Raw genomic sequence first — 23,820 nt, forward strand, 5'->3', positions numbered from 1 at the left:
AATCAATAGCTAGGATCATATTGACTTGATCTCTGCGTTTTTCTAGAAGTTCCACCCACAGTTTAGATTAATACCTATTAATTATTTAATTTCCTAAGTTTAGACTTAGGGTCCTGTTGTCGCACACAATGTCTAGGCACCATGACAATGGCTCAGATCGAGGGTTGTCACCCTGATCCCCAATCTCTCTGTTTAAGATGTCTCCCTACAGCCGACTAAGGGGGGTAGACCCTACAAAAATGGAATGAAAGAGAACTAATTGGAAACCAGCTAGTTCGAGAGACATAGTGAAGCGACCAAGTACTTTATTTAGATTTAGCAATATTTATAGGATTTGATCAGATTTTAAGCAATTGATGCCTTATGGAGTCAACGATCTTGCTAGAGAAATTAAGACCAAGTAATCAATTAGCGACTGCTGCTTAGATGAATGACTATCTTATATGAAATGCAGATCCTAAAACTAATGTGAGATGCAATAATCTTGGTTAATTTTAGTTAAATGCCTATTTAAGTGTGAATCCTTCGATCCTTTCTATGTTGAGCCTAATTTCGTAGTAATTAGCAGAGAGAAGATAAGGAGAAGCACACTAAGGTGTGATTAACGATACCTCTCTTTAAAATCTAACATACCCGGTGCTTCCGGCGCTACAGAGAGTTGTGGCTCTGGCGACTACAATGTCACCATTTTAAGTACTATTAAAACAGGCTTCTCAAGCAAAGATTGATGGATACCTATCTCTCTATCGACCAAGCTTATGCTTGGAAGCAAATTTTATCTATGCAAAGTCAACTTATATGCGAATGCACTAGATGATGGGATGAAGTTAGACTCGAGGATCAGAAACACTTGTGTCACAAAAGCTCTCAATCACCAAAATTAAATGTTCGTTGTACTAGATGAAGACTTAAAAAATAAACCCTTGAAGATATTACAATTAAAACACAAGATTATTTCAAATCTTTTTGATACAATTATAGCTCAAAGAGAACAAAAACTTCTTTGCAATTAATATCAATGTCAACAGATGCTCAAAAGTATACTCAGCTTAGGAAACAAAGATATGCGATCTATTATAGTTCCAGGACAAAGCACTTTCACAATCACTTGAAAATATTTGCAATATATCTAACATGTAACACACATCAAATAATGTAAGCAATGCCAATCAATTTCAATAGATGCAAGATATTCTAGCAGTTAAATTTCTAGAGATCCAAATACTTTAAACAACCATGAAATTTAAACGCTGACCAATCCCAATCCCAGAATTTAAACGATTATACTTAGTGATGCAAATCTAGGAAAATTTACCACTTTCCTATAGTTAACCTTTAGATATAAAAAACTTAAGCGCATTTAACTATAGAGAAATAAAAAATTATTTAAAAAAAAAAATCTCCTTTAGATTTTATCCTTAGCACAAAAGACACCAAGAAAGAATTTTACAAATTGACAAATTTGATTAGTCCTTAGGAAAACTTTTTTCAATATGCTAAGCAAGACTTAATGTGGTAAATGATTAATCAAGATCTTTTTAATGTGACCCAAATAAATCAAAAGATTCAATAATTTTTTAAATTTTTTAATGGGCCAGAGGCCACATAAAAAAATTAAAAATCTTTAAATGCGAAAAAATGCTTTTGATTTAAATTTTTTAGAAAGTCCCAAAATCACATGAAAAATAAAAATGAAGCCCCTTCCCTTTTTTATTTTTATTTTTTAGTTTTTTTAGTTTTAGAGTTTAGGAGTCTTTTATAACTTTTTAGTTTTAGAATTTTTTATTTTTATGATTTTTTTTGTTTTGAATCAAAATTTAAAATCATAAATCAATAAAAAAATAAAATATAAGAATCAAATCAAAATGAAAGTCAAAACAAAATTGATTTTTTAAATTTTTATTTTAATGAATCTAACCAAAAACTTGTTTAAGTGAAATCGAAAATTAAAAAAAAAAAAAAAAGATCTAAACCTAAACCCCAATGATATATAACAAATAAAAATAAAAAGACCAAACCTAAATTTAACTCATGATAATACAAATGAAAATTAAAATGAAAAGTCGAGATACGCCAAATAACTTACCTAAAACCTAGAGGCTATTACAAAAAAAATCGAACTGTTTATTGTTGTGCGTGTGTGCAGGTGTGAGCTTGACGGCGGAAAAGAGAGCGAGGGTATGGAGGGTGAGGGAAAGAGTACGCAGGTTTTCTTGGAAGGGACAGCACAGGGATGGAGCTGGAAGGGCAGACAGATAGTAGGAGGGCGAGCAGGTAATACGCTGTAATTGATAGAGGCGGAGATCACGAGCGGAAGGGACAACACACGGAGGTAGCAACGGACGAGGGATGGCTGAAGCGAGGAAAGATCGGGTCACAATGCAGATGGAGACAGCGCTTGGAGAATGGCCAAACAGCTAGTTATGAAGGTTAGGAAAGGTTGCAGGTTGGAGCTGGAGAAAGGTAGACGGAAATGCGGATAGGCATGAGGAATGCAGAATGTGAAAAAGGAAGGATGGCGGCAACAGCAAAGAAAATACGTGCAGCGGATTTGAGGGACGGCAAAAAATGCAGGTGAAGCGGGCGGGATTTGAGCTGCGGACAGATGAGAGCAGGCAGAATGGCACCAACGAATTTGATGCCAGAGGCTGAGAAATCACAGAGATGAGGTGATAACATGCTTTAAAAGTAACGAAAATAAAAAACCCCAGGCAACAGCAAAAGGCTGTGGGCCTTGTAAAAAAAAAATTGAAATTGCACAGCGAAACGAAAACCCAACCAGCGAATCAATCAGCAAAATGGTAGCCCTGAAACCCTCATGAAAATTTGCAGATCTAAAATTTTTTGGAACCCTTATAAATTTTTCCAGATTAAAAAAAATTTAAAATTTAAACCCCTGGACTGCAAAACGCTGAATAATATTCCTGCAAAATGATGTTGATGAACCCCAGAGATCCAAATCTTACCCTCTAGGGCCTAGATCTGGACTCTATACAGATTTCTCCTTCAGATCTGTAGTTGCAAGACAACAATAAAACACCCAAACGATATATACAAAAACCCAGAAAAACCCAAGTCAAAAAACCAAAAATAATTACAGATCTATGTACATGAATGGCAGATCTATCAGATCTAGGGAGTGTGAGTCCAACTCCGCTCCTAGATCTGATAATCTGAGGCTCTCAATAGCCAGATCTATCGATTTAGCACAGAAAAATTTAAATTTTTTGAATTTTAAAAGAGGTGTTGAGCTCAAAACCCTACATGCATCACCCACAAAAAATATCTTATGATAAGCTCGGGATTGAATTATGCTGGGCTCTTTGGAAAACACAGATTGGGAGTTGGTTGGTCCAACTGAAAACTTCTCCGAACGCTCGATGATCTAATAAATCAAGACTTTCCTGCAAAACTCAATTCAGCCATCAACATAGAGCGATAAAACAATAATAAAACTTAGACAAATAGATATACCTGCTATTACGTTCAGAATTTAGATTATTATTCAAACCCCAACGACTGAGCAAGATACTTGTACTCAAATCACTCTTCAGAAGCTATTATCAATGGCTAAAATAAATTTATACATGAAAAAACGATACATCTTACAATATTTCCATGAAGAATAACACCGGCCAAAATTAACCCCAAAGTCTTCCTTTATTGTTCAAAAAAAAAAAAGATTACACGAAAACTTTTTGCCTAGCACACGATCAAAAAATCGGATGAATTGACTGACAAATGACCTCCTATTTAAAGATAAATCCTCCAACGGTTAGTTCGAGTGATCCTCGTCAAAGCAATCTTGACCATTGATGAAGATCAAAATTTCTTTTAATCTCATCCGTTGAAATTTTAAATTCTTGAGGAAATTCGAATTTTTCAATTAAATGCATTTTAATTAATTAAAAAATTAAATTAATTTTTTTTAATTAATTTCCTCAAAATTTTGACTTTGACTTAACTCCAGGGACCAAAGGCTTAAAATTTAGCAAAATAATTAATTTACCTTAGTCCCTGGACCTCTTAAAATTTAATTTTTAAGGACCGATGAATTTTGCCTTCAGAGAATTTAAATTTACCTAGGACCTAGAATTAATTAAATTTTTGGCTTAGGATTTTTATTAATTTTGGCCAGAAAATTTAATTAATTAACCTATGAGGAGATAAATTATTTTTCCAACCCTCAAGACACTTTACATCATGATTTTTACATTTTTTACATCTCAAGGGGGAAAACCCATTTGCAAAAAACCCTCACAAACTACCCAATTCTACGACACAAATATAATCTAGCAGACCAAGCAATTTGTAATAAAATATCCTAACCAAATAGTTGGGATTATTCCCAAATCACTTTTACATAGACTCGATTTAGAACACTAGGACTCCCCTAAGATCCCAATGACAAAATCCATTCCAGCTTTGGGGTAAGGTTGAAGGAAAACTCTGTCGACCATCCGAGAATGGATCAGTGAGACAAAAAACCTCCCGAAATGTAGATCGTCACCAGAAAAGTAGGTTTACCTAGGTAATTACATACACGACATGGATCTGCTAAGATTATTTACATTACACATGCAAAATGGGTTTACATCATAAGATGATGATCAAGCTGATGTTGATAGCTGGATGGCACGAACACATCGATCATGCACTATCACTTTTGCGAAAAAGGGGGTGTACTGCTATGGGTCGTTGACATGTAGTGGTCAACAGGTCCCATCAAAAATAATTAATTATTTAAATAGAATTGCCTTCGAGTGGAATTTCCCAAATCGATTTCTGGGTTTTGGAGAATGTGTGTGTCTAAGCCTCCCTATAAAATTTGAGACTTAGAGGACATCCAATGCTACCAAAAATCAACACTACCTCTTAGTGAGGAATGTGCTCTAGTAATGCAACCTGCTGACACATCACCCTGTTTCGTCCTCTGCGTTTGCTGATGTCCAACATCCTGTCCACCAATGACTACACAAATGCTACATTTGTACTACTGCTGACCCTGCCACTTGTCAACATTGTATCCGTACTGCAACTCCCTCTGCCACAATAACTAAGAAATCACCTGTTTCTGCTACTGAAACGGATTCTCTACCATACCCATCTACTCTATGAACTGAATGAACTTAGCTCTTCCTAGAGCCTTTATGAGTATGTCTGCTACCTGATCTCCTGTGAGGACATACTGTAGTTGTACTACCCCGCGTTGAACATAGTCTCTAATAAATGGACATCTGATATCAATGTGTTTTGACCGATCATGAAATATTGGATTCTCAAAGAGTTTGACACAACTCTAATTATCAGAGTAAATCCTGGTCGCATACATCCTTTTTTGAAACAAGCTCACAAGCAGTTTTCTGAGCCATATAGCTTCGCACGTAGCTGTGTTGGTTTCCATATATTCTGCTTATGCTGAGCTCAGAGCTACCGATTTCTGCTTCCTGCTGCACCAAGATATCATCCCTGATCCAACACTAAAGAAGTACCCCGAGGTACTTTTTTGGTCTATTGAACTACTTGCCCAATCTGCATCTATGAACCCATTCAATCTGACGTCCTCCCCTCGGGAGTATTTCAACCCATATCCGACTATTCCATGCACATACCTAAGAATGTGTCTATTTGTCGCCCAATGCACCCTTTTCGGTTCCACCATGAATTGACTAAGAGTGTTGACAGCAAAGCAAATGTTTGGCCTAGTGTTGACCAGATACATGAGCGATCCAATGAGCTATCTGTACAAGGTGGGGTCCACTTCCTTGTCTCTTGATGCATCTATTTTCTTCCAGTTGGTGATCATGGGAGTAGCCATGGGTCGACAATCCTGCATATTGAATCTCTTCAGAATCTTTGTAGCGTATCTTCCTTGCCCAAGGAAGATCTCCCCATTCTTCTGCTAAACTTCCAACCCTAGAAAATAATGCATCAACCCCATGTCCTTCATGTCGAATTTAGCTTCAAGATTCTTCTTGCAATCCTGTTTGAGCCTGGATGACCCTGTTAGGAACAAGTCATCTACATATAATACCAAATAAGTGGCTCATTTTCTACCATAAAATAGTAAAGATTGGGATCAACATCAATTTTGACAAACCCAACTTCTGCAAGTAACTATTAATCCGACCATACCATGCTCTGGGTGCCTATTTGAGCCCATACAGGGATTTCTTTAATCTGCAAACATGAGTTCTCTTCTAATGAGTTTCGAAGCCTTCTGGTTGTTCTATATACACCTCCTCTTCTATCACCCCATTCAAGAATGTTTTCTTGATATCCATCTGGTGAATCTCCCATCCCATTTGAGTTGGTAAGGATATAACGGATCTGATAGAGGTGTATGTCTCTTCATAGTCTGTTCCTTCTTTCTGAGCATACCCCTTTGCCACAAACCTAGCCTTGTACTTTCTCTATACTGCCATTTGCAGAATACTTGATCTAGTAGATCCATCATGATCCTACAACTGATCTATCTTCTAGTCTAGGTACTACTTCCCAGACATCATTCGTAATGTTAGAGTTGTACTCTTCTACCATGGCATCCACCCATGTTTGGTGTTGAAAAACTTCCTAAAAGCTAGAGGGTTCTTCAAACTGAGCTACGAATGCTTCGTATCTGTCAGGTTGTCTACGCTGCCTTTTCTCGGTTCTAGGAGCTCCAACAAACTCCTTTACGTCCCTTAGTGTCTTTCGTACTTCTCTGTTGGTTCTACCACTAGTGGTGGGAGGCTCAATCAACTCCTCCTCCTAATCCTGTTGTTCCATCTGCTGAGAACTATCTGGATTTCCTCCTTCTAAGGAGATACTGGTACTAGTCACTATACTCAATCCAGGTGTTTGTCCTCCCACTTGCCCCTCTCGCTGCCCCTGTTGCTCTTGGACTAGTGGAACATCTTCTGACTAATCTTCTGCAGGCATCTCACGAGATTTCCTGAAAGCTAGGAATGTAGATTCTATATGCCTTTGAGGTCTCGATGTATCCTACAAGATACCCCTTTTCTACATTTTGATCCAGTTTCATGTGCTTCTTGTTTGGAATGTGACAATAAGCCACGCTTCTGAATATCCTGAGATGACTAACTTCCGGCTTCTTCCCTGTAAAGACCCTTTCGGGCGTTTTCTTCCCCAATGCTCTATGAGGAGTTCTATTCTCGATATACAATGATGTGTTGCAAGCTTCTGCCCGTAAATACTTAGGTAGATCTTGATCATGAAACATAGCTTTGGTTGCCCCAACAATAGTTCTATTTTTCCATTCTACTACTCCATTCTGCTCCAGATTATATGGAGCTATCCACTCTCTTTTGATGCCCTCATTTGCGCAGAAATTTGTGAAGTCTTTGTTCGTATATTCTCCACCATTATCTGAACGCAATACCTTTATCTTTTTCCCTGTCATATTTTCAACGAGAGCCTTAAAACTCTCTAAATCAATCAAAGCCCTCATCATTGGTCTTTAAAAAATAGATCCAGGTTTTTCTAGAGTGATCATCAACAAAAGTGACGAAGTATTCGCCACCACTAAGAGCTCTTGTGGACATTAGACCACAGATATCTGAGTGTATCAATACCAATACTTCTGGAAAAAGCTGCTTTAGCTTACTTCCCTAGTACGCATCCTCGACATAAGCCATCATGCTCACTACTAAGGGCTGGTACTGTTGTAACAGTCTCTCTGAGCATCCTTAGTGCTCCATGGTGTAAGTATCTCATTCGCCTGTGCCATAATTCATTTCATTCCTTTTCACCATTATAGTTGCTGCCTATCAGTGCCATTGGTGACTCAAGCTGCAACCTATACAATTTGTTGCTTCGAATCCCAATTTGTCTTTTCTTCTTCCAGTTGGATGCTTGAAGTATACTTTCTTTCCTATGAAGTATACATCATATCCCTTGTACTGTAACTGGGACACTAAAATCAAGTTCATTCCTAATCCTGGCACATGCAGAACATTGGTGGCTCAGATGTTGGTCCTTGCTTCTGTCTGAAATGTTATGGTGCCTCTCCCTACTACAATACATTTCCTTCTGTTTCCCATAGTAATCTGGAAGTCCATTTGTTCTTCTTGATAGCTTGAGAAATGTTCTCGTACTTCAGTCATATGAGCTTAATCCAACCTATCAATGTACCAAACATCTGTTGATGTTGAATTTGCTAGGCATGCAAATTCTTCTTCTAATCTGGTAGACAACTCTGAGACACTTTGATTATCCATCTTGTGCTGATCTCTGATGCTATCCTGCCCCAGCAACTGCTACAGGAAAAATTGCATACCACTTGGGAAAAACCCCTCGCTGAATCTTCTACTGCATTGTTTCTTCTGTCGCTGGTAGATTTCGATCAGGAAAACTTACCTCCCTGTCGACTCACTCAAAGAGTTTTTCCACAAAAATCTAATCCTCCTAGCTTGAACTACGCAAATCCCTTGGAGATTTGAATTGTTTCCCCTGCAGGAATTTCGAATTCCTTTCTTCCTTCAATGCTGGATCTTCCGTCTCCTTTCTTCTGCTTTACCTCAACAGTTCTACGTCAACCTCTCTGGGGATCTGCATCACCTCTTCCCGGATCTCCTGTTGTCTGGAGCTTCGTTCCTCTGGCTCTCCAGTCTCACACCCCGGCTTCTGGATCTGGAACTCGACTTCCTAGCTGAATTTCGGACTCCCTCTGAAGCTTTGCATGAGTTCATGCTGCCCAACATGGCCTTTGTGCTGCCTCTTCTGGATCTCTCTTTGCCTCCTCTACAATGTATTCTCGGATCAAGAAACTCCCCAACCGGAACTATCCCTACCCCTCACTGCAAGAAATCACTTCGATCTTCTCTCTAGCAACTGTTGCGTTGCCCTCTCTGAGAAATTCGATCTCTTGATATTTCTCCAATCTGTTTTCCAGATGCCCATCGAAGTCCTTCTCATAATCCTCCAGTTGAGTAATCAACAACCCAAATTAGATTCTAATCAATGGCTCAGATCATTTGGACTCGATCTCCGTCTTCTTCTAAAAGTTTCACCCTTAGTTTGATTAATACCCTTTAATTATTTTAATTTCCTAAGTTTAGACTTAGGCACCCATTAAAAATAATTAATTATTTTAATAAAACTGTCTCCGAGTGGAATTTCCCAAAACTATCTCCCTGGAAATTTTGAGGCTAAGAGCACATCCAATGCTACGAAAAATCAACACAAACCTACCCTGAAATCCTCCAAAGTGGACACACAAGCCCTTAAGTGTTATGATCGCTGCTCCAAAGATAGAAAGATGAATTCAAAAGCATCGTAGTGGCTCCAAAGACCCTCCAAATGCAAACGTGTTCCAACGATGAGACACCCCCATTAATAGGGGGTTGGCCCATCCATATCAGCTTTCAATATGCAACACTTAACCTTCAAGGACCTTCAAAAACCATTCTACATTCTTGCCTCAAACTAACCAAACAAGAGACTCCCCATGTCTTTCATGTGATTATACACGGGCTTCCAAATTGATAACTCAGCCTCAATATCCCACATTGTTGGCTCTCCTCCACCAATCATTGAGGCAAAATGCTAATCTAGACCCTTAGGATCTCTCCCAATGTAGAAGTATAGGCCAGCCCTTAAATGTGTATACATGCCCAATCAAGATTCAAAAGCCTCAAAGGTCGGATTTACTCAAAAGGAATACAAAACGTGGTTGTAGTCTGGTCAGCTCAGCTATATAGGCTATGTCGGTCACCACAAAAGTCTGCTTTCCAACATAAACATATATAACAAAAAATTTTGATATCAAAGTGACTTGATCTGCTGCACAGGTCTGAAATATCTTGCTGGAACCTGTCCTTTTAAGAAAACATTTTGGAACTTTGTCTTCAGAAGTCTGTTATGTCAATTGTGCCAATGCCCTCTTCATGTTAATGGGGTTTGTTTCATCTGAAATGCCCCAGCATTGAGACATTCCCAACGTTTAAAACAGAGTCCAATGCCTTAATGCATTCTGTCAAATTGGGCCACACAGTTATCCACTTGAAACTTCACTACAGAAAAATCACTTTGAGGGGATTCTGGTCTAGAGACAATTTTCATCAGATTAATCACTGCATGAAGCTGGCTTCAGTGTAGTCGCTGACTGAGTAGTCCTATATAATGCCTGTGTACTATGGTAGGCTGTAGTTGGGTTGAGGTACTTTCCCTTGATGACATGACATATGGTGCTAGCAACGGAAGTTTCAGATTTTACTCCCTTCTATTCTGTTCCCAAATCATGTGATGAAGAGGGTCTTTATAGTTATAGGCTTGCCTTAATTCCATTGCTTAAGTTGCAACTGCTATTGCAATTTTGTGACCTATCGACAACTATGTGGCCAATTCCATAGCTTCTTGAATCAGCACCCACATTCTTTCAATGGTTTCATTCTCTAAGAGGGGTCTCCATATCAGAGCTACCAGAAATATCCCTGGATACATCTCCATATCCTTTGTCCGGTGCTTATTAAGCACATTCAGTTGAAGAATAATCCATTTCAGTGCTTCCATAGCTACCTTTATAACCAGCACTGCTTCTGTTTGACTGACCATCATCAGCTTGAGCTAGATCCGAGGCTCTAGCTACCCAATAGTGTGGTATACCCAGAATTTTAAAGCTTGACAGAAAAGTGTTATCTTGATTACTGAATGAAAAGGTGATCTACAAATCTGTCTGATCTCCCAACAGTTGGTGGATGAACTTTAACCACTAAACTTGGCACATCCTAGGTTGTATCAGCTTGGTTGAGTTAAAAGTGCAAGGCAGTGAACACTTATCACTATAGGTGTTCTGTTCTATCACCTTTCTCATAGAGGCCTTTCTAGGACACTATTGAATGCAATGTGGCACCACTTAGCTGTTATGACATGATGCTAGTACAATGGCAACGCAGTCTATGATGGTCTCCACAAGATATATTCACTGCATAACGTTGGTAAAGTCTGCAAATTTACCAAATCTTCTCCTAATTCCTTGCCATCTAGAATGACAGTCCTCATATAAGTCAACCTACACAAGTTTAAGATTTTTCTGTTCTGCTCCAGTGCTCCCCTCCCCTAATGTGCAGCAACCTTCCAAGAGATCTCCATAGTATTCACACTTGAGCAGGGAGGTGCACTTCCAAGCACAGATCAAAAACCCTGATTTTCACCTTGTTTTGAACAAGGAATCTCTCATTTCAGCTATAAAGAAGATTGAATTACACGCTTTCAAGAACATTTTTGTGGCTCACCTCAATCCAAGTGCATGGACATCATATCCCCAGCAGCATTGTTGCAGATGACTACTGTCAACTTGGTTCTTCAGCAAGGAGAATATTCAATGGTTTTATCCTTCCAACTGCTCCTGTCAAACTGCACATGTCATCCCTGGTGCATGCCATCTACATTCAGGTGATCTTCCAAAACAACTATTAGCAGTCACATATGTCAATCTAGCGGGCATGCATAGCTTCTGCAGTGTTAAGTCATTCACAGAAAAGGGTGCACCATTGCTAGAAATTGGGGACAATTTCTTCAAAGCAGCGAGGAAACGAAGACAATTATTAGGTAAACAGTGCAAAATGTGTTACATTTGTATATTTCTATTTGTAACTCCTATTTTAAGGAGACAAATTGCAATGAATCCATCAAGCATTCCACATGCCAATTTGTTTCTATGTACTCCCTTTTCTTTCCAGGTCTATGTACTCTTATAAATACCTATAGTGGAATATAGCAGTGTTGCAAATATCTCCGATTCCTCCTGATAATTCTAGTTTTTTTCAAGTTTTTCATGTTCTTGATATGTCCAGGTTTTTCTCAGTTTTTCAAGTCTAAGTTTATGTCTTCTGACATTTTCCCTGATATTTCTCTGAGATTCTTTCTGAACCTTCAGCAATATATTCCTCAAAACAATATTTGTAACATTGGAATATAGAATATACAGCGTGTATAGTTGCAGCAACCTCTCTCTCTTGCATTCTTGTGACAGTTCTTTTGCTTCCTTCATTATTTACATATATCAACAAGCCAATGAGTTGCTGGTTATTCCCCTTAGCATTTGTTGACATGTCATTTGCAATAACTGTTATTATTAAAAAAGTTTTTACGTTTCTGCCAATAGTAAATGTAATGGAATGGTTGATTAAGTACTGTACAATTGTAAAATTCGATATTTAGTTGTTTTTGCAGGTCAACCTGTATTGCTTGTCGAATTTTGGTTTAAGGCATAAGTTATAACCTGTCATTTTTTCTGTTAAGGCAGATTATGTAGAAAGTATAATTTTTTATTTTTTCAGAGATAGGTAATATTTAGACTGAGAGTCTGCTCTTAACGCATATCAGTATCAAACTAAAACCTTTCAAAATGTATGTAACATTTTTTAGGCCATCAAATATGCCTCAGTAAACCATTGTTTTGGCAGGTCCCAAATGTTGAAATGGCAACCCTATCCACTACGGGTAGGTTGATCATCTCCACTTGAGGAAGAATTGTGTTCTAAACTATAAATACTGGTAAGACACCTTGTTACCAATAATGTAATTAGTCATTTCTTAATAACGTGGGATCATAAAAGTAGACAATCATAGCAAATTCAGATGCAAACTTAGATTATCCAGGATTGCTTGTGATCATGAGTAAAATTTAAAACCACTACTGGAAAAACAAAATGGAAAGAATACTACTTTGTCATATTGATGAATCTAAATAGTACTTGGTCCACTATTTACTCGGGTTAAACAGATAATTATAAACTTATCATTACAAAATGCAGAGTGTGATCATATAAATAAAAGGCTCCTGGGAAAGGTATGGATGACTTTGTGATAGGATTCTTGTAAATCTCACATATTTTTAATTTTAAAAAGAGGCACACAGAAGTGGTTAGAACGTGAAATTTTTTCGATGGCAATGTGGTAGATTGCATACCGTTTTAGATATGTTTTCAGGTCTTGGAAAGATTCCCCAGGTGGCAACCTTAGGCTTGTACAAACCAGAACTATTATCATTTCCAGGTGGTGTTTTCACATTCAATTTTGCAGCATCTCGTGTGATGATTTCAACTTCAGGCAGGGGCCCTGAGGAAGGGGGTTCTAAGCCAATGTTTAAACCAGCAGGCAGACCTCGCTTTGACTTCTTCTCAGAGAATTCTAGTCCAATAAAATCAATGCTGGAAATTCCCTTTGTTTTGTAACTTTTTATATTGGAAAAAGCCTGTTCAGGTGGAGTAACATTTCGTCTGATTACACCACCTTTCGTGATTATTTCCACCTCTACTGTATTATCTTCCTTAGGGTAACTTTTTTCACCTTGCTGCTTCTCGTATGCCCTTTCCTGTTCAGGAGAATCAAATGCAGCACCACCTGTAGTTTGATAGAGAATTGTTAGGATAATTCCATAAAAGTAAATAATTCAGAAATGAAGGGTACATATCAATAAGTAGGAAGATAAACAAAGTGAATAAAATAAAGATAAAAGCCCATAATAAAAGAGTTCAGAAACTTAAAAATGAAAGTAAAACATTAAAGACCAAGGAAATAACTGGATGATGAATTTCTATATGTGTTGCTTGATCAAGAAGTTCCTATACAAGGTAATTTCTATCCACTCACCTCCCCCCAAAAACTGCAGGACATCTAGAGACAAATTTCATAGTTATTGGTCAATGCTTACTGTAGCTGACATGAGCTAATTTATGTTTAACCATAGTCCTAAGTTCTAACCCTTATGAACTTTCACAGTAGGGGGCATTGATAAGGAAGTGAGATGTTAAATGCTAATGCTTTGTAACATACGCTCTTTTTCTCTTTTTTTTACGGTTTTTTGTTTGAATGTGTTTATAGAAGAGAGAGATATGTAGAAGATTTGTTTGGCAATGATAGTACTGGCAGCAATGAAATAACTCAGAAAATAACAATATTTAGAAAAACCCACAAAATGATATAACTCAGGTTTACTTTTAGAGTTGGGATTACAATGTATGACCAAAATGAACAATGCTCAGATAACCAAAATGCTTTAAAAACACAATTCAAGTATATGCATTAAATCTGAAAACGCACAAGCCTGATTTTGAATTGAAATCTGCAAAATCACTGCAGCAAAATTACTGTAGCAGCGTCAATGTAGCATGGTGCTAAAACAAGCTCAAAAATCCTTTTCGCTGCCACAAATATCCTTAAATCTGCTCTAGACTATAGATATCAAACCAACAAGGAAGCTCAGGTGTGATCTCTATGTGAAATCACCAAAATATTCTCCAGATTATATCTTTCAGTAACATGGAGAATGTTGCCTATAAGAGATTTCTGTGAAATTGTAAGACTATTGTAGTTAACTAGTTATTATTCACCTATCAATTGATTATTTGTCTTCTGCAATTAATTGCGGCAAATACTGAATAAAACACTACTGCAACTTCACAGAAAATAAATGAATCACAGGAACTGAGAAATTATTGCACACACACAAATAATGAACACCAATATTTTTGGACAAATGTCCCTAGAAAAACCCCAATGTGGGGAAAACCAGTTCTGCAGATGAGTAATTTTATTAATTCTTCAGCAAAATCTGTGATGGAAAAATTACAATCGTTTGCCATAAATTAGCAAACATCCGGAAAATTAATATTGTCACTTCTACAAGTCGATTTACCCTCCTGGAAGCAATTCGGCCTCCTAATAAATTTGCTTTGGCTCCTGAATTGCTCAGACGTGCGACCCTGGCTCACGCACTTCTCTGGCAAACACACACTGTTGAGGAAATGAATTCGGCCTCCATTGGAATTCGATCTCTATTGGCAAATTCAACTTCCCTATGCAAATCAATCACCCTGGCAATCTATCTCCTTGCTCTAGCAATTTGCACCCCTCTCTGAAACAATTTGCATTGTTGTTGCACAAACTAGCAGGTCATGTAAATTGGCAAAAGCTAGAGGGCACAATAACACTTGGGATAGAGGCCCAATGTCACCACAGCCTAAGTCCCCTACTCTTCTCAGATTTTCATCAACGAGAGGAGTCCCAGACTCCCACTAATACTCACTTGTGATAGATAAGTATCTATGGTTGGTTTGAAGTAAGGGAAGGTGGCTCATTCAATGGAAATGTTCAATAAATGTGCGAGCTTTGGGAGAAACTTGTAAGAATTTCCACGTAAAAACTCTTGAAGATAAGGCTACACGAGACTTGGGGTTGAGATATTTAGCGAGGTATGCATTCATCAAAGGCCTAGGTAGACAAGAGAAAAGACAATTAATGATTTACTCCTATAAGTGCCAAAGAAAATGCCTTCAAGGAAATCCCCAAGTTGAAGGATTAGCATCTAGGGTTCCCTCTTAATGCGATGGCCAGGGCATCAGATTTTGTGGAGAATCCACCATGAGAATTGCCTCAAATTTGAAGGAGAGATAGAGGAAACAGCAACGCAGTAGGTTGTCCAAATGGATTTGCAAAAGCTCCTTTCTAATGCATTTCACACGAAGCCCTAGGGAGGCCTCCTTGTCATTAAAGGGAAAAGAGAAAAAGAAGGTGAAAAGAAGTATGATTTATCAATTTGAAGGTGATCACCAAGGATTCAAGACTAGTGCCTTACACTTGGGGAGAATTGGAGTCAAGGATGATCTTAATATATTAACTCACTCTTCAAGGAGACCTAGAGGCAACTTCACTAGCCCTAATGGAGGCAGCTACACGGCACTTCTAGATATTTATACTTCAATGGCAATTGTAAATGGAGTTTTGAGGATGCATATGCAACAAATCCCCTAGGAACATTCATTCATTCATTATCTATGAGTAACACATGCAAAATTTCACAATAGTTTCAAAGTTTAACAAATTTTCATTAATTAGGGCACATTAACAACCATGAGAAAACATTTTATCCATTAGACATTAATCAAAATTCAGCAATATAGCATTAAATAGCACATACAAGAAAATGAAGAATATATCCATCCATCACAATGCCAAAAAGAAGCTCCAAGAGAGATAGCGAAATTATCCAAACGTCAAAATTCATCCAAGTCACTCCACAAATTACAGGGCAAAAATCTCTAAAGATCTAACTGAAAATCCAAGTGATGATGATTTGCAATGAGACTAAGTCTCATGTATTTATACAAGAGCTAGTAGTTCGAATTTCTAATGGGCAAGCCCCTAAAGTGTCAAAATAAGGTGACAAACCCTTGGTTACAAGCCAAACAAGATAGCTTAAACATTAATCATTATTTTGTTCCTCCTTTAACCCACGTCATCCATGCAAATTGCTCTCCAATTCTAGCGTTGAGGCCTCTTGTGCTCCAAGTGTGAGAGAGGGCCCCAAAGATGATGATGAAGAGGGACATGCCCTCCATATGATGCAAAACATCTCAAACCCCCTATTTGGGTTTTGTGGGCTCCAAATGGGTCTCATGGGTCTCCAAGTGGCTCAATAATCAAGTCAAGGCCCCATCAATCAGGGCTAGAAGATGACACATTCCCTCCCATGTCTCCCTAGGCGAGACATAACCCCCTTTGGGCCCTAGAATAGCTCCCAAGTGTCGGATGCAATGTGTAGCCAGTTGGGCAACGTGGTCCAAGTGCATCATCATCTCTGAATAACTAAGGCAGGAACAAGCAGGTGGTGCTACTGAAGAAGCTCATGGTGTGGCAATCAATGCTCTGCATGGTTGGAGGCCCATGGCTCTCAATGCTCACCCTACAAATGTCATTGTGATCCTCTGGAGGGTTGGCTTGGATCCAGTATAGGGACGCCAAGTCTAAGATGAAAACCCAACCTACAATCCTATATAAGATCTAATGCATCTCCTCACCTTCCGATACAATAATTCATTAGTGCAATTGAGTAAATAAGCTTGCTAATTATGTTGGAATTTCTAAGTCTAACTGTTAGAAATCCTTCCTGTACTTTCTGATTTACTTCTTCCTACTTGTTCTATTAATTAACAAGTTATTTACCAGGTAAATACTAAAAATAATACAAGTACAGTCTCAACACATACAGATCATCAACTGAAGGAAAAAACAAACACACAAGTGACACCCTTATTTTTGGACTAATGTCCCCGAAAAAAACCCAATGCGGGAAAACCGGTGCAACTATCTAAGGGTTTTATTATTAAGCAGTTTCAAAATACAATCTGGGTGCCAGAAAGGGCTCACCCAACAGAGAATTCCCTCGGAAGTAGTACCTCTCAGTCGGAGACAGATATCAACCCCAATCTGCCCCACGAAATCTCCCAGTGTCAACCTCTAGGGTCTACGTCAACCCAGCGTCAGCCTCTCTGGCCCAACGTCAGCCTCTCTGGGCTCTGCGTCAACCTCTGGAGCCTCTGTGGCCTCTAGCTGGCTCTGCGTCAACCCTCTCCCGACTTCTGCGCTGATGCTCCCGGTACTATCTCTGCCTCTCTGCTACTGCATTCACTGCCCCTCAACTGCAACTCTGATCACTCCTTCGATTTCCTCAGCAAGCCCTGCCCTAGAAAATCGAATTCTTGATCAACTCGGTGTATTCTCCAAGTGACCCTCAAGCCTCCTCTTATACTTTTCTCATTGACAATTCAACGGCCGAGATTAAGTCCCTAATCAACGGCTAAGATTAGATCTGGCTTGATCCATGACTTTTGGACCATTCTAACTCAGTTTTGTATTAATTCACATTAATATTCTCCATTAAAAATATTAATTATTTTAATATCTCCCAAACTGGTTAGATTCTACGCAAACCATTTCTGGGTATTGGAGATCTCATGTGCTTTAGTCTCTCCACCAATTTTCGTGGCTAGGGCACATTCGATGCTACCCAAAATCAACAAATTAGGGGTAGAAATGGGCACTTCATAGTGCCTTTACCTTCCAAATTTGGTCTTATAACATGTATTAGTGTTACCTTCCTCGGTAGGAGTGGTTAATGAAGGACTCTATTAGGTGGTTTAAACCTTTAAGGGAGTATGTAATATTCCTAATTAGCTATGGCTAATTGGAATATCCGATTTTGCTCAATTTTGCCTTCTATAGTTATTTATAAATAAAAAGGTGAGGAAAAGGGGGACATAACTCACCTTTAGAATAAAGTCACTCCATAGCAGCACAACGTTGTGATTTAGAGGGGAGCCAAGAGGGCCAAAGGACCACGCAGAGATGGGGCCCACATAGACACTTGGAGGGACTGCGCAGATAGAAAGGAACACGTGGCAAGAGAGGCACTGCATTAGAGGAGGTGGGCCTTGGGATTGAGAGAGGCCAACGCTATAAAGGATAAGGGAGCCTCCTTTGTCATTGGATTATGTGCATTTGAGCTAGTCACTTTGACTTAGAGCACGCTGGCTATTTAGCTAGTCTGCAGCACTGTTTAGTGCATCAAGTGTCTCCATTCAGAGATCTCACCCTTACCCTGGGGGACTTCGAGTGCCTGCTCGGGCAAGGTAGTTTTTAACAGTCTTTTGCAGGAGGATTGATCTTTGGAGGGAGGAGGAACTGAGCATTTTGGATAACTGCATAGTCTTGAGAGAGGGACGCAATTCTTTTGGTGGGAGTTCCGGATTGAGGGCTTTGCGAAGGATTTGAGCTGGGAGATTGAGCAAGGGATCAACCCTTGCATCTTGGAGGATTTTGGCAGAGTTTCAGGTGGAGTTTTGGAGGATTCTATTCAGTGGCAGCGCAGAGCCTTGAGGGACAGCGTAGATCCCCAAGGGGGTGATTTTCGGGGGTCGGCTATTTCAAAAAAGCTTTCTAGGTTTTTCTGGGTTTCTTGAGTAGAGTCTAATTCCAGAGTTTCAGCATTTTCTGAGAAGGGGAATAGCCCCAAATCCTCATTTGATTTCCAGCAATGGCAGCAGCACGACAGTTCTCCAGCAGCTTGGACGTAGTTCAGAGAGAAGCCATTCCTTTTTTATTTTGAGTGTATTTCTTCACTTGCCTTGTGTAAGTCGAGGTGCTACCGGTCTGATCACCTCTTGTACTCTTTGCATTACTCAGTATAATAAAATGGCTTAGCATTTCTCTCTGCATTTCTTGAGTATCTACTTATATTTTATTTCATGTTCACATTATTATATGTTGTACTACTGTTATTTTTATCACTTTGAGTTTCCCAATCACTATATCATTTGGACGTGTTTGGTTGGAGTTTGCTTGGGTTTGAGGAATATTCCGGAAACGGGATATTACAGAGTAACAGGTCCATGGTGTTGACCACTGAAGTGTACCTGAAAAAAATTTCAAGACTCCACGCCCGAAGTTATGTCAAAGGCTTCATGTACCATCAAAGTTCATATATCATCAAAGCTTTTTAACTCTAATTTTTCTTCTCATCTTCTTCTATGTTGTACTCAGATTCCACAAGCCTTGTAGGGATAACGTAAAGTGATGTTAGTGTGATGAGTTGAGTCATGTAATAGGCCTAGGTAACTTGGGACCTTGTCATCAAGTGAGTTTACTCTGGGAGATTTTTTTTTACTTGGTTAATTATCAAGTTCTTTCGATGACTTAATAATTAATTGAGTTTTTCCTCCAAGCATAACCCCAAAGCCGGAGTGCCGCTTGATGACAAGGTCTTGGATGAGTCCTAGTGTCTAGAGTCATTGTATATTACCATAGTAGATCGCTCGTAAAATTTCGTGGAATTTGAATAGGTCTAGGAGTCAGTATTTTAATTTTTTTTAATTTCCAGCAAGGCAGAAATTGAATAAATTTTGAATGTAAAATGTAATAAGTGATGTCTAGAGAAGTTGTATAGGGTATGTGTGCTCAAAATTACACTTGTCACCCTCAACTTTCTACTATGACACACTTTGGGAGATAAAAAATAAGTTTTAGACCCTCAAAACCCACTTTTCCGAAGTTTTATGGAAGATGTGGCAATAAATTAGCCCAGCAATTAAATAAATTGGAGTAAATAAATGTCCACACATGCTAAATGATACAGAAATGAGGTGGAAAATCATCAAGGAGTTAAAGAGTGATGTGGACTCCACCATGGACCAAAAATCAAGGAGAAACATGCGACAAGAAGGGAAATCGAATTTCAGGGAGAAAGACAACAAGATTCAAGTGACAAGATCCAAGATTTGAGGAAGTTAACTCGAGCTTCAAGGAGATATCATGAGTTGACTTGAGATTGGGTTAGAGTTCACTTGAGTGAGGTGGAGAGTGGTATCCTACCACTCCATTTCACTCTCCCACATGTCCTCTCATCTAATTCGAGCTCCCTCATCAAGGATTGTGTGGGCCTCTAAAGAAGAAATCGAGTTGCCACTTGGAAAATTTGAATTTGCATGGAGGAGCATTGGGATTGTTGTTGATTTCTGGTAGCATCGAATGTGCTCTAAGTCTCAAATTTTGCAAGGAGGCTTAGACACATGCATTCTCCAATACCCAGAAATTGTTTTGGGAAATTCCACTCGAAGACAATTTTATTAAAATAATTAATTATTTTTAATGGAATCCTAAGTCTAAACTTAGGAAATTAAAATAATTAATGGGTATTAATCTAACCTGTGGGTGAAACTTCTAGAAGAAGGCAAAGATCAAGTCAATATGATCATAGCCATTGATTAGAAACTAATCTGGGCCATTGATTGATCAACGAGAGGATTATAAGAGGAGGCTTGATGGGCACGTGGAGAACACACCAGAGGCACATACTCAGTTGGCCGAGTAAGATCGATTTTTCTCACTGGTCGAAGTTCAGCAAGAGAAAATCAAATCAGAGGGAGAGTTGCAAGTGGAATAGAGAATGACGATAATCAGCATCAGTCGGGAGTGCAAGGGGAAGGAAGACGTAGAGTAGAGAGAGGACAGCGCAGAAGCTGTGACGCAGGGAGAGATAGCGCATGGGCAGTTTGACACTGGCACTGCATGGGAAAGTTGACGCTGGGACACAATGAAATGCAGAGGGAAGAGGAGCACTTCTCCTGGATCAGAAACTTGTCTGAAAATGTCTGTAAATTTTCTCACAGAGAACTTGTCCATGAGACTTTTGCTGAAGAATAATAAAGAAACCCTCATCTGCTGCACCAGTTTTCCCACATTGGGTTTTTCCGAGGACGATTGTCCAAAATAGCTACGTGATTGTGATTGCATTTGTGCCTGTATTTTTCTTTGCATTTACCTTCCGCAATATTTTAATTGTGAGGGCTGTAGTAGAATTTATTTCGATATTTGCCGTCAGAAAACTGTGAATAACTTATTTCTAAGTTAATAAGTAGAAGAAATAATATTAATCACTGCAGTTGGATTTCTATTTAGAAATTTTCACATGGTATCAGAGCTGAGGTAAAGAAAGAAGAAAAGAGTCGGAAGACCCAGTGTTGAAGGAAGAAAGGAATTCGAAATTCTTGCAAGGGCAGTTATTTGAACCCCAAAGGAGTTTGCGCAGTTCAAGCCAGGAGGACTAGATTTTCGTGGTAAAGCTCTCTCTGAGTGAGTCAACAGAGAAGTAGGGTTTCCTGATCGAAATCTGACAGCGGCAGAAGGAACAGTGCAACAGAAGATTCAGCGAAGAGAGATTTCTCAGGTGGGACGGAGTTTTTCCTGCAACAGTTGCTGGGGCAGGGTAGCGTCAGAAATCAGTTGAAAATAGCACAAAAATGGATACTCAAAGTGTCTCAGAATTATCTACCAGATTAGAAGAAGAATTTGCATGCCTAGCAAATTCAGTGTCAGCAGATGTTTGGTACATTGATAGCGAGGCTTCAGCTCATATGACTGGAGTACGAGAACATTTCTCAAGCTATCAAGAAGAACAAATGGACTTCCATATTACTATGGGAAATAGAACGAAATGTACTCCAGTAGGGAGAGGCACCATAACATTTTAGACGGAAGCAGGGACCAGCATCCGAGCCACCAATGTTCTGCATGTGCCAGGATTAGGAATGAACTTGATTTCAGTGTCCCAGTTACAGGACAAGGGATACGATGTATACTTCATAGGAAAGAAAGTATACGTCAAGCATCCAAGCTGGAAGAAGAAGAGACAAATTGGGACTCGAACAAACAAATTATATAGGTTGCAGCTTGAGTCTCCAATGGCACTGATAGGCAGCAACTATAATGGTGAAAAGAAACGAAATGAATTATGGCACAAGCGAACGGGACACTTAAACCATGGAGCACTGAGGATGCTCAAAGAGACCGTTACAGAAGTACCAACCCTTAGTAGTGAGCATGATAACTTATGTCGAGTATGTGTGCTAGGAAGTACACTAAAGCAACTTTTTCCAGAAGTAACAATAGAGCAGAATGTGTATTGGGATTAATACACTTAGATATATGTGGTCCAATGTCCACAAGAGCTCTTAGAGGTGGTGAATACTTCATCACTTTTATTGATGATCACTTTAGAAAAAACTGGATCTATTTCTTAAAGACCAAGGATGAGGTCTTTGATCGATTTAAAGCGTTTAAGGCTCTCGTTGAAAATATGACATGGAAAAAGATAAAGGTATTGCGTTCAGATAATGGTTGAGAATATACAGACAAAGACTTCACAGATTTTTGCGCAAAGGATGGCATCAAAAGAGACTGGACAGCTCGATATAATCCGAAGCAGAATGGAGTCACAGAACGGAAAGATAGAACTATTGTTGGGGCAGCGAAAGCTACGTTGTATGATCAGGATCTACCTAAGTTTTTATGGGCAGAAGCTTGCAACACAGAGGTGTATAACCAGAATAGAACTCCTCATAGAACATTGGGGAAGAAAACGCCCGAAGGAGTCTTCACAAGGAAGAATTCAGAAGTCAACCATCTCAAGATATTCAGAAGCATGGCATATTGTCAAATTTCAGACGAGAAGCGCAGTAAACTAGATCAGACTATAGAAAAGGGGTATCTTGTAGGATACAACGAGACTTCAAAGGCATACAGAATCTACATTCCTAGCAGCACGAAGATTGTAGTGAGACGGGATGCAAAGTTCATGGAGGATAGAGCTTTCAAGAAATCTCATGAGATGCCTGCAGAAGATCAGTCAGGAGATGTTCCACTAGTCCAGGAGCAGCAGGGGCAGCAAGGAGGATAGGCAGGAAGACAGACACCTGGATCAAGTACAGTGACTAGTACCAGTATCTCCTCAGAAGGAGGAAATCCAAATAGTTCTCAGCAAATGGAACAACAAGATCAGGAGGAGTTGATTGAGCCTCCAACCACCAGTGGTAGAACTAGTAGAGAAGTACGACAGACACTGAGGGACGTAGAGGAGTTTGTTGGAGCTCCTAGAACCGAGAAAAGGCAGCATAGACAACCTGACAAATACCAGACATTGGTAGCTCAGGTTGAAGAACCCTCTAGCTTTCAGGAAGTTGTTCAACACCAAGTATGGGTGGATGCCATGGTAAAAGAGTACAACTCTATCATGACGAATGATGTCTAGGACGTAGTACCTAGACCAAAAGATAGATCAGTTGTAGGATCACAATGGATCTACAAGATCAATTATGCTGCAGATAGCAGTATAGAGAAGTACAAGGCTAGGTTCGTGGCAAAGGGGTATGCTCAGAAAGAAGGAATAGACTATGAAGAGACCTTCGCCCCAGTTGCCCGTTACATCTCTATCAAATCCGTTATATCGCTAACAGCTCAAATGGGATGGTAGATTCACCAAATAGATGTCAAGACAACATTCTTGAATGGGGTGATAGAAGAGGAGGTGTATATAGAACAACCCGAAAGCTTCGAAACTCATGAGAAGAGAACTCATGTTTGCAAATTAAAGAAAGCCTTGTATGGGCTCAAGCAGGCACCTAGAGCATGGTATGGTCAGATTGATAGTTACTTGCAGCAGTTGGGATTTGTCAAAAGTGATGTTGATCCCAATCTCTACTATTT

The 23,820-nt window shown here is 39.2% G+C and overlaps 1 protein-coding gene across 5 annotated transcripts in view; it reads right to left on the reverse strand.

Annotated features, from left to right (window-relative positions):
* LOC149226684 (uncharacterized) overlaps positions 1–23,820 on the reverse strand; it is a 340,578-nt gene that overhangs the window by 216,419 nt on the left and 100,339 nt on the right. For all 5 annotated transcript variants that reach the window (XM_089377557.1, XM_089377554.1, XM_089377555.1 and 2 more), the window contains exon 2: positions 12,914–13,347. In XM_089377557.1, coding sequence (XP_089233683.1) covers positions 12,914–13,347 — 434 coding nt within the window. The remainder of the gene's footprint in view (positions 1–12,913; positions 13,348–23,820) is intronic.

This window comes from Pinus tabuliformis, chromosome J (assembly GCF_031772625.1).
Source record: "Pinus tabuliformis cultivar Carrire ecotype Pingquan chromosome J, CPIR1, whole genome shotgun sequence".
Lineage (NCBI taxonomy): Eukaryota > Viridiplantae > Streptophyta > Pinopsida > Pinales > Pinaceae > Pinus > Pinus tabuliformis.